This window comes from Carcharodon carcharias, chromosome 19, assembly GCF_017639515.1.
Source record: "Carcharodon carcharias isolate sCarCar2 chromosome 19, sCarCar2.pri, whole genome shotgun sequence".
Taxonomy (NCBI): domain Eukaryota; kingdom Metazoa; phylum Chordata; class Chondrichthyes; order Lamniformes; family Lamnidae; genus Carcharodon; species Carcharodon carcharias.
In genome coordinates, this window is record NC_054485.1 from 112,141,109 (window position 1) to 112,153,608 (window position 12,500).

The window sequence follows — 12,500 nt, forward strand, 5'->3', positions numbered from 1 at the left end:
AAGTGTAGCTACAAGGAGAGATTGGATAGGTTGGGGTTATTTTCCTTAGAACAAAGAAGGCTGAGAGGTGATTCGATTGAGATGTACAAAACTATAAGGGGAATAGATAGAGTGGACAGGATAAAATTGTTTCCCTTGATGGAGAATTCAATAACCAGGGGACATAGATTCAAGATAAGTGACAAAAGATGTAGGGGGGACATGAGGAAGAACTTTTTTACGCAGAGGGTAGTGGGTGTCTGGAATTCGCTGCCCAAGTTGGTGGTAGAGGCAGAAACTCCAAACTCTTTTAAAAAGTACCTGGATCTGCACCTTAAGTGCTGAAAGCTGCAGGTCTATGGGCCGGGTGCAGGAAGGTGGGATATAGAAAGGGCACCTGGGTGTCCTCGGGCTGGCATGGACAAGATGGGCTGAATGGCTTCCTTCTGTGCTGTAACTTTTCTATGGTTCTATAACTCTGTGCTGTTTCCTTATCCCGCTTCTCTTGTGTTTTGTTTTTTTTAAAAATTCCCTCCCACTTTTTTCAGGAAATTTGAGAATAAATTCCTGGAGGATTTAGCCCCTGGTACTCAGCCACCATTTCTACTGTATGAGAACGAGGTGAAGACTGACACGAACAAGATTGAGGAGTTCCTGGAGGAAAATCTCTGCCCTCCCAAGTAGGTGGAAGTGAAACACGCGGTGACCCAGCCAGACTACTGGGCTTGGGGCTGTCTCTCCTGCTCTGGACGTGCTGGGGCTGTCTCTGCTGCTCTGGACGTGCTGGGGCTGTCTCTGCTGCTCTGGACGTGCTGGGGCTGTCTCTGCTTGCTCTGGACGTGCTGGGCTGTCTCTGCTGCTCTGGACGTGCTGGGGCTGTCTCTGCTGCTCTGGACGTGCTGGGGCTGTCTCTGCTGCTCTGGACGTGCTGGGGCTGTCTCTGCTGCTCTGGACGTGCTGGGGCTGTCTCTGCTGCTCTGGACGTGCTGGGGCCTGTCTCTGGCTGCTCTGGACGTGCTGGGGCTGTCTCTGCTGCTCTGGACGTGCTGGGGCTGTCTCTGCTGCTCTGGACGTGCTGGGCTGTCTCTGCTGCTCTGGACGTGCTGGGGCTGTCTCTGCTGCTCTGGACGTGCTGGGGCTGTCTCTGCTGCTCTGGACGTGCTGGGGCTGTCTCTGCTGCTCTGGACGTGCTGGGGGCTGTCTCTGCTGCTCCTGGACGTGCTGGGGCTGTCTCTGCTGCTCTGGACGTGCTGGGGCTGTCTCTGCTGCTCTGGACGTGCTGGGGCTGTCTCTGCTGCTCTGGACGTGCTGGGGCTGTCTCTGCTGCTCTGGACGTGCTGGGGCTGTCTCTGCTGCTCTGGACGAGCTGGGGCTGTCTCTGCTGCTCTGGACGTGCTGGGGCTGTCTCTGCTGCTCTGGACGTGCTGGGGCTGTCTCTGCTGCTCTGGGACGTGCTGGGGCTGTCTCTGCTGCTCTGGACGTGCTGGGGCTGTCTCTGCTGCTCTGGACGTGCTGGGGCTGTCCTCCCTTGGAGCGAAGGAGATTGAGGGGAGGTTGGATCGAGGTATACGAGATGAGGACAAGGTTTGGATAAGGTGGACGGACTAAAGCTGTTCCCATTCACTGATGGAAGGGGGATCAGGGTTTTCAGGTTTGGGGAAGAGGTATTGAGGGGGTGTGAGGAAGAAAGATTTTTTTTATACAGTGAGTGGTGATGAGCTGGAACTTGCTACCCCCGAGGGTGGTGGGAGCTGAGCTGATGAATGATTTCAGGAGGAAATTGGACAGGTGCTTGCGGGAAATAAACTTGCAGGGATAGTGCGGGAGAATGGGACTGACTGTTTTAGAGAGCAAGCATAGACTCAATGGGCTGAAGGGCCTCATTCTGTGCTGTTATGACTCTATCTTCACTCTAACACAGGGTTTGAGAACCAAGAAACACCCGGTTAATAATCTTTATTTTTAAACCATGTCGATCAGCTAATACACTATGTGAGAGGTTACATTTTGTGAGGTAGATACCAATTCACATAGTACAGACTCCTTCAGGAGGTTAAAGGAAGGGCACCCTGACTGTTTACACCAGCCTTGGCAAGAGGAGATTGAAGATACCCCCCCCACCCCCGAAGGGCTTTTTGTTGTCTTGTATCTTGTGTTTAAACAGGGCAGACAGAGACTCCCATACACCGTGTGTCTGTGTGTGTAAATACACAGCGCACACTTGTGGGAAAGTTGAATTTTTGGGACCTGTTTTTTGTTCCAGAAGTGCCCGGCTTGACTTTTACACGGGTGACGTTTTCCAGGGGTTGAGGTGAGATCGAAAAGCAGCGTAATTGATAATCGCAACTAGTTTTGTTCACAAACCTGCTCACTTTCATTTGAAAAAATGAACCTTGAAACATAAATGCTGGGTTTTGTTTTTGCCATATGGAATAGTATCATTAACATCTCCAAGGTTGCAGTTTGGTTTTGGACTTTGACCCTAGTCTTTCTGAGGATCCACTTTTACGTGAGGAATGTGGGGAAACTTGCGGGATTTTTCCAGCCAGGAGGTCACTGGGTCAGCTTGCCCGTAAGGAAATGCGGTGCTCTCTTCACACAAGCTGGGCTTTGGTTTTCTCAGCTTCTCGATTGTTGACTGTCCATTCCAGAGCGAGTATGAATCGGCTTTAAGATTACCTGTGGCTGTTCTGACTCTCTCTTCCACCGAGCGAAGTCAGCCATTCTGCATCAGGCCCTCTGGCTGCAGACGGGGAAAGATGAGGTAGAAATGGTTAAGCTGTCTTCAAAGACATTTCACGCTAGTCCATTCTGCTTTAGTCTCTCTCCCTCCTTGCAGAGCCAGAAACTCTGGGTTCCAGTCCCACTTCAGGACTGGATGGTCAAGGAAAGTGAGTTGGTAACAATTGATTATCAACCTGAGAAGCCCTCCCCGGCTGCGGAGTGTCACCCACCACCCCCACCGCCCCCCCCCCGCCTCCAGCTGCAGACTGTGGTGAAGGCGACTCAGTTCCAGGAGAAGTTAGGAAATTATCCATAGTAGGAAGAATGTGGAGAGAGTATAAAGTAAAGGGAGAGCCTCTGAAGGAGGTGCAGGAACAGCGTCCTCGGTGTATACATACATAGGTCATTGAAGATGGCAGGGAATGTTGACTGAGCAGTTAGTAATGCATTTAGTATTTATTAATAGGAGCATTGTGTACAAGAGTAAGGAGGTCATTGTTGAACTTGTATAAGATACTAGTTATATTGCAAACAGTTCTGGGCGCCATACTTGAGGAAGGATAAGACCATAAGACATAAGAGCAGAAATTGGGCCATTCGGCCCATCGAGTCTGCTCCGCCATTCAATCATGGCTGATAAGTTTCTCAACCCCATTATCCCGCTTTCTCCCCGTAACCTTTGATTCCCTTACCAATCAAGAACCTATCTATCTCGGTCTTAAATACACTCAATGACCTGGCCTCCACAGCCTTCTGTGGCAATGAATTCCATAGATTCACCACTCTCTGGCTAAAGAAGTTTCTCCTCATCTCTGTTCTAAAAGGTCTTCCCTTTATTCTGTGGCTGTGCCCTCGGGTCCTAGTCTCTCCTACTAATGGAAACATCTTCCCCATGTCCACTCTATCCAGGCCTTTCAGTATTCTGTAAGTTTCAATCAGATCCCCCCTCATCCTCCTAAACTCCATCGAGTATAGACCCAGAGTCCTCAAACGTTCCTCATATGTTAAGCCTTTCATTCCTGGGATCGTTCTCGTGAACCTCCTCTGGACCCTCTTCAGGGCCAGCACATCCTTCCTGAGATACGGGGCCCAAAATTGCTCAGAATATTCTAAATGTGATCTGACCAGAGCCTTATAAAGCCTCAGCAGCACATCCCTGCTTTTATATTCTAGTCCTCTTGAAATAAATGCCAACATTGCATTTGCCTTCCTAACTACCGACTCAACCTGCAAGTTAACCTTGAGAGAATCCTGGACTAGGACTCCCAAGTCCCTTTGCACTCCAGATTTCTGAATTCTCTCCCCATTTAGAAAATAGTCTATGCCTCTATTCTTCCTAACAAACTGCATGACCTCACACTTCCCCACGTTGTATTCCATCTGCCACTTCTTTGCCCATTCTCCTAACCTGTCCAAATCCTTCTGCAGCCTCCCCACCTCCTCAATACTACCTGTCCCTCCACCTATCTTTGTATCATCTGCAAACTTAGCCAGGATGCCCTCAGTTCCTTCATCTAGATCATTAATGTATAAAGTGAAAAGTTGTGGTCCCAACACTGACCCCTGCGGAACTCCACTAGTCACCGGCCGCCATCCTGAGAAGGACCCCCTTATCCCCACTCTCTGCCTCCTGGCAGACAGCCAATCTTCTATCCATGCTAGTACCTTGCCTCTAACACCATGGGCTCTTATCTTTCTGAGCAGCCTCCCGTGCGGCATCTTGTCAAAGGCCTTCTGGAAGTCCAAGTAGATAACATCCATTGGCTCTCCTTTGTCTAACCTACTCGTTACCTCCTCAAAGAATTCTAACAGATTTGTCAGGCATGACCTCCCCTTGATGAAACCATGCTGACTTTGCCCGATTTTTACCATGCACTTCCAAGTATTCTGAAATCTCATCCTTAATAATGGACTCTAAAATCTTACCAACGACCGAGGTCAGGCTAATCGGCCTGTAATTTCCCGTCTTTTGCCTCACTCTCTTCTTAAACAGGGGGGTTACATTAGTGATTTTCCAGTCCTCTGGGACCCTCCCTGACTCCAGTGATTCCTGAAAGATCACCACTAACGCCTCCACTATCTCTTCAGCTATCTCCTTCAGAACTCTGGGGTGTAATCTATCTGGTCCAGGTGATTTATCCGCCTGGACCAGATGGATGTGAAGGCATTGGAGAGAGTACAGAGGAGATTCACAGGAATGATTCCCGGGATGAAGAACTGTGGCTATGAGGATAGATTGGAGAGGTTGGGAATGTTTTCCTTGGAGAAAAGATGCTGAGAGGAGACTTGATAGAGATATTCAAGATCCTGAGGGGTATGGACTGGGTAAATAGTGAGAAACTGTTCCCACTCAAGCGAACATCAAGAACTAGAGAGCACAGATTCAAAATAATTGGCAAAAGGAGTAAATGTGATGTGAGGAAATATTTTTTCACCCAGAGGCTGGTTGGAGTCTGGAACAAACTTCCTGAAAGGGTGGTGGAGGCAGGTTTGATCAAGGTATTGAAAAGGGAATTGGATTGCTACCTGAAAAGAGAGAATGTGCAAGGTGACAGGGATAAGGCAGGGGAATGGGACCAGGTGGAATGCTTTTTCAGAGAGCCAGTGCAGACTCGATGGGCTGAATGGCCTCCTCCTGCACGATAAGACACTGATACAGACATAACCATGCACTTTGTCTGCCTCATGTCTCATTCCCACCTACCTCTTAGCCCCAAATAAACCAAAGTCACCTTCCCACGTTTAAAAGTACCCTCCTCGCACCTCCTTGTTTTTAATGAGTGGGTTTTGTTTTATTCCAAGATATCCTCGACTGGCGGCCAGGAATCCAGAATCCAACACTGCCGGGAGTAACGTTTTCTCCAAGTTCTCGGCCTACATCAAGAACCCCAATCCTGGCATGAATGACAGTAGGTGGATCAGCTTTTCATCTCCGAGCAATGTGACCTGGAGTTAGACCAGATTGGGCTGGGGAATCTCTGAGATCAGTAGATCAGGTCTTTCCAGTTATTCAGGGATCTCATGTCAGCTCCAAGGCCCAATCTAGAACCTTGAACACAAAAGCTAACCCCATACTCTGTGATTGTTGCCAAAACCGATCAGGTTCACTAAGGATGAAGAGTCACCCGGAATCGAAACATTAACTCTCTCTCTCTCTCTCTCTCTCTCCCTTCCCAGATGCTGTCAGACCTGCTGAGTTTTTGCAGTATTTTTATATTTTTGTTTCTGGTTCACTAATGTCCTTTTTAGATGGGTGAACCCTTCCCTCTGAAATGACCTAGCAAGTTCAAGGAGTTTTTAAAATTCATTCATGGGATGCTGGCTGGACCCAGCATTTATTGCCCATCCCTAATTGCCCCTTGAGAAGGGGGTGGTGAGCTGCCTTCTTGAGCCATTGCAGTCCCTGTAGTGTAGGTACACCCACAGTGCTGTTAGGGAGTTCCAGGATTTTGTCCGTGTGGTGTAGGTACACCCACAGTGCTGTTAGGGAGGGAGTTCCAGGATTTTGTCCGTGTGGTGTAGGTACACCCACATTGCTGTTAGGGAGGGAGTTCCAGGATTTTGTCCATGTGGTGTAGGTACACCCACAGTGCTGTTAGGAAGGGAGTTCCAGGATTTTGTCCGTGTGGTGTAGGTACACCCACAGTGCTGTTAGGGAGGGAGTTCCAGGATTTTGTCCATGTGGTGTAGGTACACCCACAGTGCTGTTAGGGAGGGAGTTCCAGGATTTTGTCCATGTGGTGTAGGTACACCCACAGTGCTGTTAGGGAGGGAGTTCCAGGATTTTGTCCATGTGGTGTAGGTATACCCACAGTGCTGTTAGGGAGGGAGTTCCAGGATTTTGACCCGTGTGGTGTAGGTATACCCACAGTGCTGTTAGGGAGGGAGTTCCAGGAATTTGTCCGTGTGGTGTAGGTACACCCACAGTGCTGTTAGGGAGGGAGTTGCAGGATTTTGTCCATGTGGTGTAGGTACACCCACAGTGCTGTTAGGGAGGGAGTTCCAGGATTTTGACCCAGTGACAGTGAAGGAAGGGTGATATATTTCAGGATGATGAGTGACTTGGAGGGGAACTTCCAGGTGGTGGTGTTCCTATGTGTCTGCTGCCCTTGTCCTTCTAGATGGTAGTGGTGGTGGGTTTGGAAGGTGCTGTCGATGGAGCCTTGGTGAATGCCTGCAGTGCATCTTATAGACGGTACACACTGTGCTACAGTGTGTCAGTGATGGAGGGAGTGGATGTATGTGGATGTGGTGCTAATCAAGCGGAGCTGCTTTGTCCTGGATGGTGTCGAGCTTCTTGAGTGTTGTGGGAGCTGCACTCATCCAGGCAAGTGGGGAGTATTCCATCACACTCCTGACTTGTGCCTTGTAGATGGTGGACAGGCTTTGGGGAGTCAGGAGGTGAGTTACTCACCGCAAGATTTCTAGCTTCTGAAATAAAAACCGAAAGTGCTGGGAAAACTCAGCAGGTCTGGCAACATCTGTGGAGAGAGAAACAGAGTTGATGTTTCACATCTGTTTGACTTCTTCAGAGCTAAAGAGAAGTAGAGATGGATTTAATACTGTTGAAGAGGGGCTGGAGCAGCTGGATCAAGACAGAAGGTCAAGGATGGGTAGGAGCTAAGGAGATATTGACTAAGTTGCCATGGATACGAGACTAAGGTAAAGGCAGTGTTAAAGACTAAAGAAGGTGCTGATAGTGGCATAAAGGGAAGGAAGCAGGAGGTGTTACTGCTGTTCAGAGTGATTCTTTCTCACCTTTTAGTGTTGGAGAAGGGTCTGGTGAAATCCTTGCTGAAGCTGGATGAGTATTTGAACACGCCAGTACCTGAGGAAATTGATGAGAACAGCGCCGACGATGTGACCATCTCCAGCAGGAAGTTCCTGGACGGGAATCAGCTGACACTGGCCGATTGCAACCTCTTGCCCAAGCTCCACATTGTCCAGGTAAAAACTCCTCCGGTTATGAAGGGGCCTTGGAATTGGAGTGTTGTCAGAGCCATGACAGCACTGAAGGAGGCCACTTGGCCCATTGAATCCATGTGGCCCCATTCTATCCTTTGCTCTATCCCTGTGGCCCTGCAAGTTTACTTCCCTTGAGTACCAGCTCCATCTCTCTTTAGACATCATTCATCCTCTCTGCTTTCACCACCCTCGCAGGCAGCAAGTTCCTGGTCACTACCATTCACTGCGCAAAAAGAATTCTTCCTCCCATCTTCCTACCCCTTCCCACACCCCATCCCCCAATCTCTTGCCCAAAACCTTAACGCTGAGTCCCCTGGGAACTGTTTTTCTATGTCTACCTTATCCAGACCTGTCCCTTACCTAAATCTCTATCAAACCTCCCCTAATCTCCATTTTTCCAAGGAGAATGACACTGAGGAACTCCTGCAGTGATGTCCTGGATCTGAGGTGATCCATTGCCCTTTTTGTGTGGAGAGTTCTCACTGACCCTGGCTTCACTCGGACTGCCACACTCGATCATTTTAAAAAAAAAAAAAAATTCGTTCATAGGATGTGGGTGTCACCGGACTGGTCAGGCCAGTATTTATTACCCATCCCTTGTTCAGAGGGCAGGTAAGAGTCAACCACATTGCTGTGGGTCTGGAGTCACGTGTAGGCCAGACCAGGTAAGGAGGGCAGATTTCCTTCTCTAAAGGACATTAGTGACCCAGATGGGTTTTTTACAACAATCGACAATGGTTTTGCTGTCATTAGACTTTTGATTCCAGTTATTTTTTAATATCAAATTCAAATCCCACCATCTGCTGTGTTGGAATTCAAACCCTGGTCTCCACAGCATTACCCTGGGTCCCTGGGTTACCAGTCCAGTGATGATACCACTATGCAACCTCCCCTTAACATCAGGACCCTGCAGCCTTGATGTCAAGGGCAGTCACTCTCACCTCATCTCAGGAGTTCAGCTCTATTGTCCATGTTTGATCCAAGGCTGTAATGAGGTCAGGAGCTGAGTGACCCTGGAGGAATCCAAACTGAGCATCAGTGAGCAGGTTATTGCTAAGCAAGTGCTGCTTGATAGCACTGATGATGACCCCTTCCATTACTTTACTGATGATGGAGTAGTCCAATGGGGCGGTAATTGGCCAGGTTGGATTTGTCCTGCTTTTTGTTTACAGGATATACCTGGGCAATTTTCCACATAGCTGGGTAGATGCCAGTGTTGTAGCTGTACTGGAACAGCTTGCCTAGGGGCACAGCAAGTTCTGGAGCACAAGTCTTCAGTACTATTGCTGGAATATTATCAGGGCCCATAGCCTTTGCAGTATCCAGTGCCTTCAGCCGTTTCTTGATATCACACGGAGTGAATTGAATTGGCTGAAGACTGGAATCTGTGATGCTGGGGACCTCTGGAGGAGGCTGAGATGGATCATCCACTCGGTACTTCTGGCTGAAGATTGTAGCAAATACTTCAGCCTTGTCTTTTGCACTCGTGTTGTGCTGGGCTCCACCATCATTGAGGATGGGGATATTTGTGGAGCCTCGTCCTCCAGTGAGATGTTTAATTGTCCCCCACTATTCACGACTGAATGTAGCAGGACTGCAGAGCTTAGATCTGATCCGTTGGTTGTGGGATCGCTTAGCTCTGTCTGTCACTTGCTGCCTATGCTGTTTGCAAGTAGCCCTGTGTTATAGCTTCACCAGGTTGACGCCTCATTTTTAGGTATACCTGGTGCTGCTCCTGACACGCCCTCCTGCTCTCTTCATTGAACCAGGGTTGATCCCCTGGCTTGATGGTAATGGTAGAGTGGGGGATATGCTGGGCCATGAGGTTACAGATTGTGTTCGAGTACAATTCTGCTGCTGCTGATGGCCCACAGCGCCTCATGGATGCCCAGACTTGAGTTGCTTGATCTGTTTGAAATCTATCCCATTTTGCACGGTGGTAGTGCCACACAACACGATGGAGGATATCCTCAATGTGAAGGGGGGACTTTATCTCCATAAGGATGGTGTAGTTGGTGAGAATGAGGCCAAGTATGTTTTTCCCTCTAGTTGGTTCCCTTACCACCAGCTGCAGACCCAGTCTAGCAGCTATGTGCTTTAGGACTCAGCCAGTTCAGTCATTTGTGGAACTACCGAGCCACTCTTAGTGATGGACACTGAAGTCCCCACCCAGAGTACATTCTGCGCCTTTGCCACTCTCAGTGCTTCCTCCAAGTGGTGTTCAACAGGGAGAAGCACTGATTCAGCAGCTGAGGGAGGGTGGTATGTGGTAATCAGCAGGAGGTTTCCTTGCCCATGTTTGACCTGATGCCATGAGATTTCATGGGGTCGGAGTCAATGTTGAGGACTCCCAGGGCAACTCCCTCCCGACTGTATACCACTGTGTCCCCACCTCTGCTGTGTGTGTCCTGCTGGTGGGACAGGACGTACCCAGGGATGGTGTTGGTGGTGTCTGGGACATTATCTGTAAGATATGATTCCGTGAGGATGACTATGTCAGGCCGTTGATGACTAGTCTGTGAGACAGCTCTCCCAATTTTGGCACTAGCCCCCCAGATGTGAGGAAGGAGGACTTTGCAGGGTCGACAGGGCTGAATTTTGCTGTTGTTGTTTCTGGTACCTAGGTCAATGCCGGGTGGTCCATCCGGTTTCATCTTTTTTAGACTATAGCAGCTCGACACGAAAATTGGTGGTGTGGTAAATAGTGAGGAGGAAATCCTTGGATTACAGGACGATATAGATGGGCTGGTAAGATGGGCAGAGCAGTGGCAAATGGAATTTAATCCTGAGAAGTGTGAGGTGATGCATTTTAGGAGGACTAACATGACAAGGGAATACACAATGAATGGTAGGATTCTAGGAAGTACAGAGGATCAGGGGGACCTTGGTGTACATGTCCATAGATCCCTGAAGGCAGCACCACAGGTAGATAAAGTGGTTAAGAAGGCATATGGGATACTTGCCTTTATTAACCGAGGCATAAGAGCAGGGAGGTTATGCTGGTGCTGTATAAAATGCTAGTTAGGCCATAGCTGGAGCACTGTGTGCAGTTCTGGTCGCCACACTATAGGAAGGATGTGATTGCATTGGAGAGGGTGCACAGGAGATTCACCAGGATGTTGGCTGGGCTGGAGCGTTTCAGCTATGAAGAGAGACTGGATAGAGCTGGGGTTGTTTTCCTTAGAGGAGGGATGGCTGAGGGGGGACCTGAAAGAGATATTCAAGATTCTGAGGGACATAGATAGGGTAGATGGGAAGAAACTTTTCCCCTTAGCGGAGGTGTCAATAACCAGGGGGCATAGATTTAAGGTAAGGGGCAGGAGGTTTAGTGGGGATTTGAGGAAAATCTTTTTCACCCAGAGGAGGGTGGAATCTGGAACACACTGCCTGAGGGGGTGGTAGAGGCAGAAACTCTCACAACAATTCAGAAGTGTTTAGATGAGCACTTGAAACACGGCAGCCTGCACGAGCCACGGGCCAAGTACTGGAAAACGGGATTAGGATAGATAGGTGCTTGATGGGCAGAGGGGCTGGTCCTGTGCTTGTATAACTCTGACTCTATGATAGAACTGAGTGACTTGCTCGTCCATTTCAGAGTCGACCACATTGCTGAGGGTCTGGAGTCACATGTAGACCAGACAGGGTAAAGATGACAGATTTCCCTCCCTAAAGGGCATCAGTGAACCAGACGAATTTATACGACAATCAACAATAACTTTTGTGGCCAATTTCAATTACAGATTGAAATCTGGAAGTGAATTTAAATTCCACCAGCTGCCGTGATAGGATTTGAACCCACGTCCCCAGAGCGTTAACCTGGGCCTCTGGATTACTAGCCCAGTGACACTACCACCACCTCACCCTCTCCCCCGATAAACTACCAGCCGTTCAAAATGGCGACCACTTGTCCGTCAAGCTGCAGCATTCTCCGAGTCCCGACGTCTGAATGACGAGAAGGAGAGAGAAGGAATCAGGTTCCCGTGCTCCGGATCCCACTGCCGGGTGGGAACGCCTGTCCCCAGCTGCTGAAACATCTGTGGGCTGAGAACCGGCCTCTTCAGTCACGCAAAGACCCGGGGAAAGAACTCGCCAGCCTGAGTGAAAGCCATCCCCCGAAGCGAGGGACAGCCTGTGACTCAATGAGTTAAGCTCTGCATATCGTGGAAGCTTAAAACACCGGACAGACCATTCGGCCCATTGCTCCCGTGCTGGCTGTTTTTGGAGGAGCTTCAACTAGTTCCGCTCCCACCCCATTCCCTGCAGTTCCACCATAACCCTGCAATACTTTCCCCTTTTCAAGTACTTACCAGGTCCCCTTTCCGAAGCTATAATTGAATCATCTGCTTTCACCATTCCCGACCAAAGTGCCACTTGCTGCAGCCAGTAGTGCCTGCATTTGCTGCTCGTGCCTAATCACCTTTGAGGATGTGAGGCCCAGGTTAACGCTCTGGGGACCTGGGTTCAAATCCCACCACAGCAGCTGGTGGAATTTAAATCCAATGAACAGAACCTGTGATTGAAAGTCTAAAGCTGACCTGCATAAAGCATTGTCGATTGTTGTAAAAACCCATCTGGTTCACTGGTGTCCTTTTTACAGCACAGAATGATCTCTCAGGATAGCCATTATCCTTTTCCAACATCGAGCCTCCAGCCCAGTAAATAGGGCCCGAGCCATTTGCTCACCAGGCAATCTTGATGCTGAAATAGGCATCCAGCGGGATAATGGTGACTCTGATCAGATCGTTTCACGCTGTATCTCACACAGACTCATGAACAGGCCTAAGGCCGTCACTTTTGGCCCTGAAAAGTGCCCAGTCTACCTCCAGTTACCC

At 49.2% G+C, this 12,500-nt stretch overlaps 1 protein-coding gene across 1 annotated transcript in view; it reads left to right on the top strand.

Annotated features, from left to right (window-relative positions):
* The window catches only part of LOC121291351 (chloride intracellular channel protein 1-like), a 49,201-nt gene that overhangs the window by 29,918 nt on the left and 6,783 nt on the right, over positions 1–12,500 (top strand). Inside the window, exons 3-5 of the mRNA XM_041212420.1 lie at positions 528–659; positions 5,506–5,612; positions 7,469–7,650. Of these exons, the coding sequence (XP_041068354.1) occupies positions 528–659; positions 5,506–5,612; positions 7,469–7,650 (421 nt within the window). The remainder of the gene's footprint in view (positions 1–527; positions 660–5,505; positions 5,613–7,468; positions 7,651–12,500) is intronic.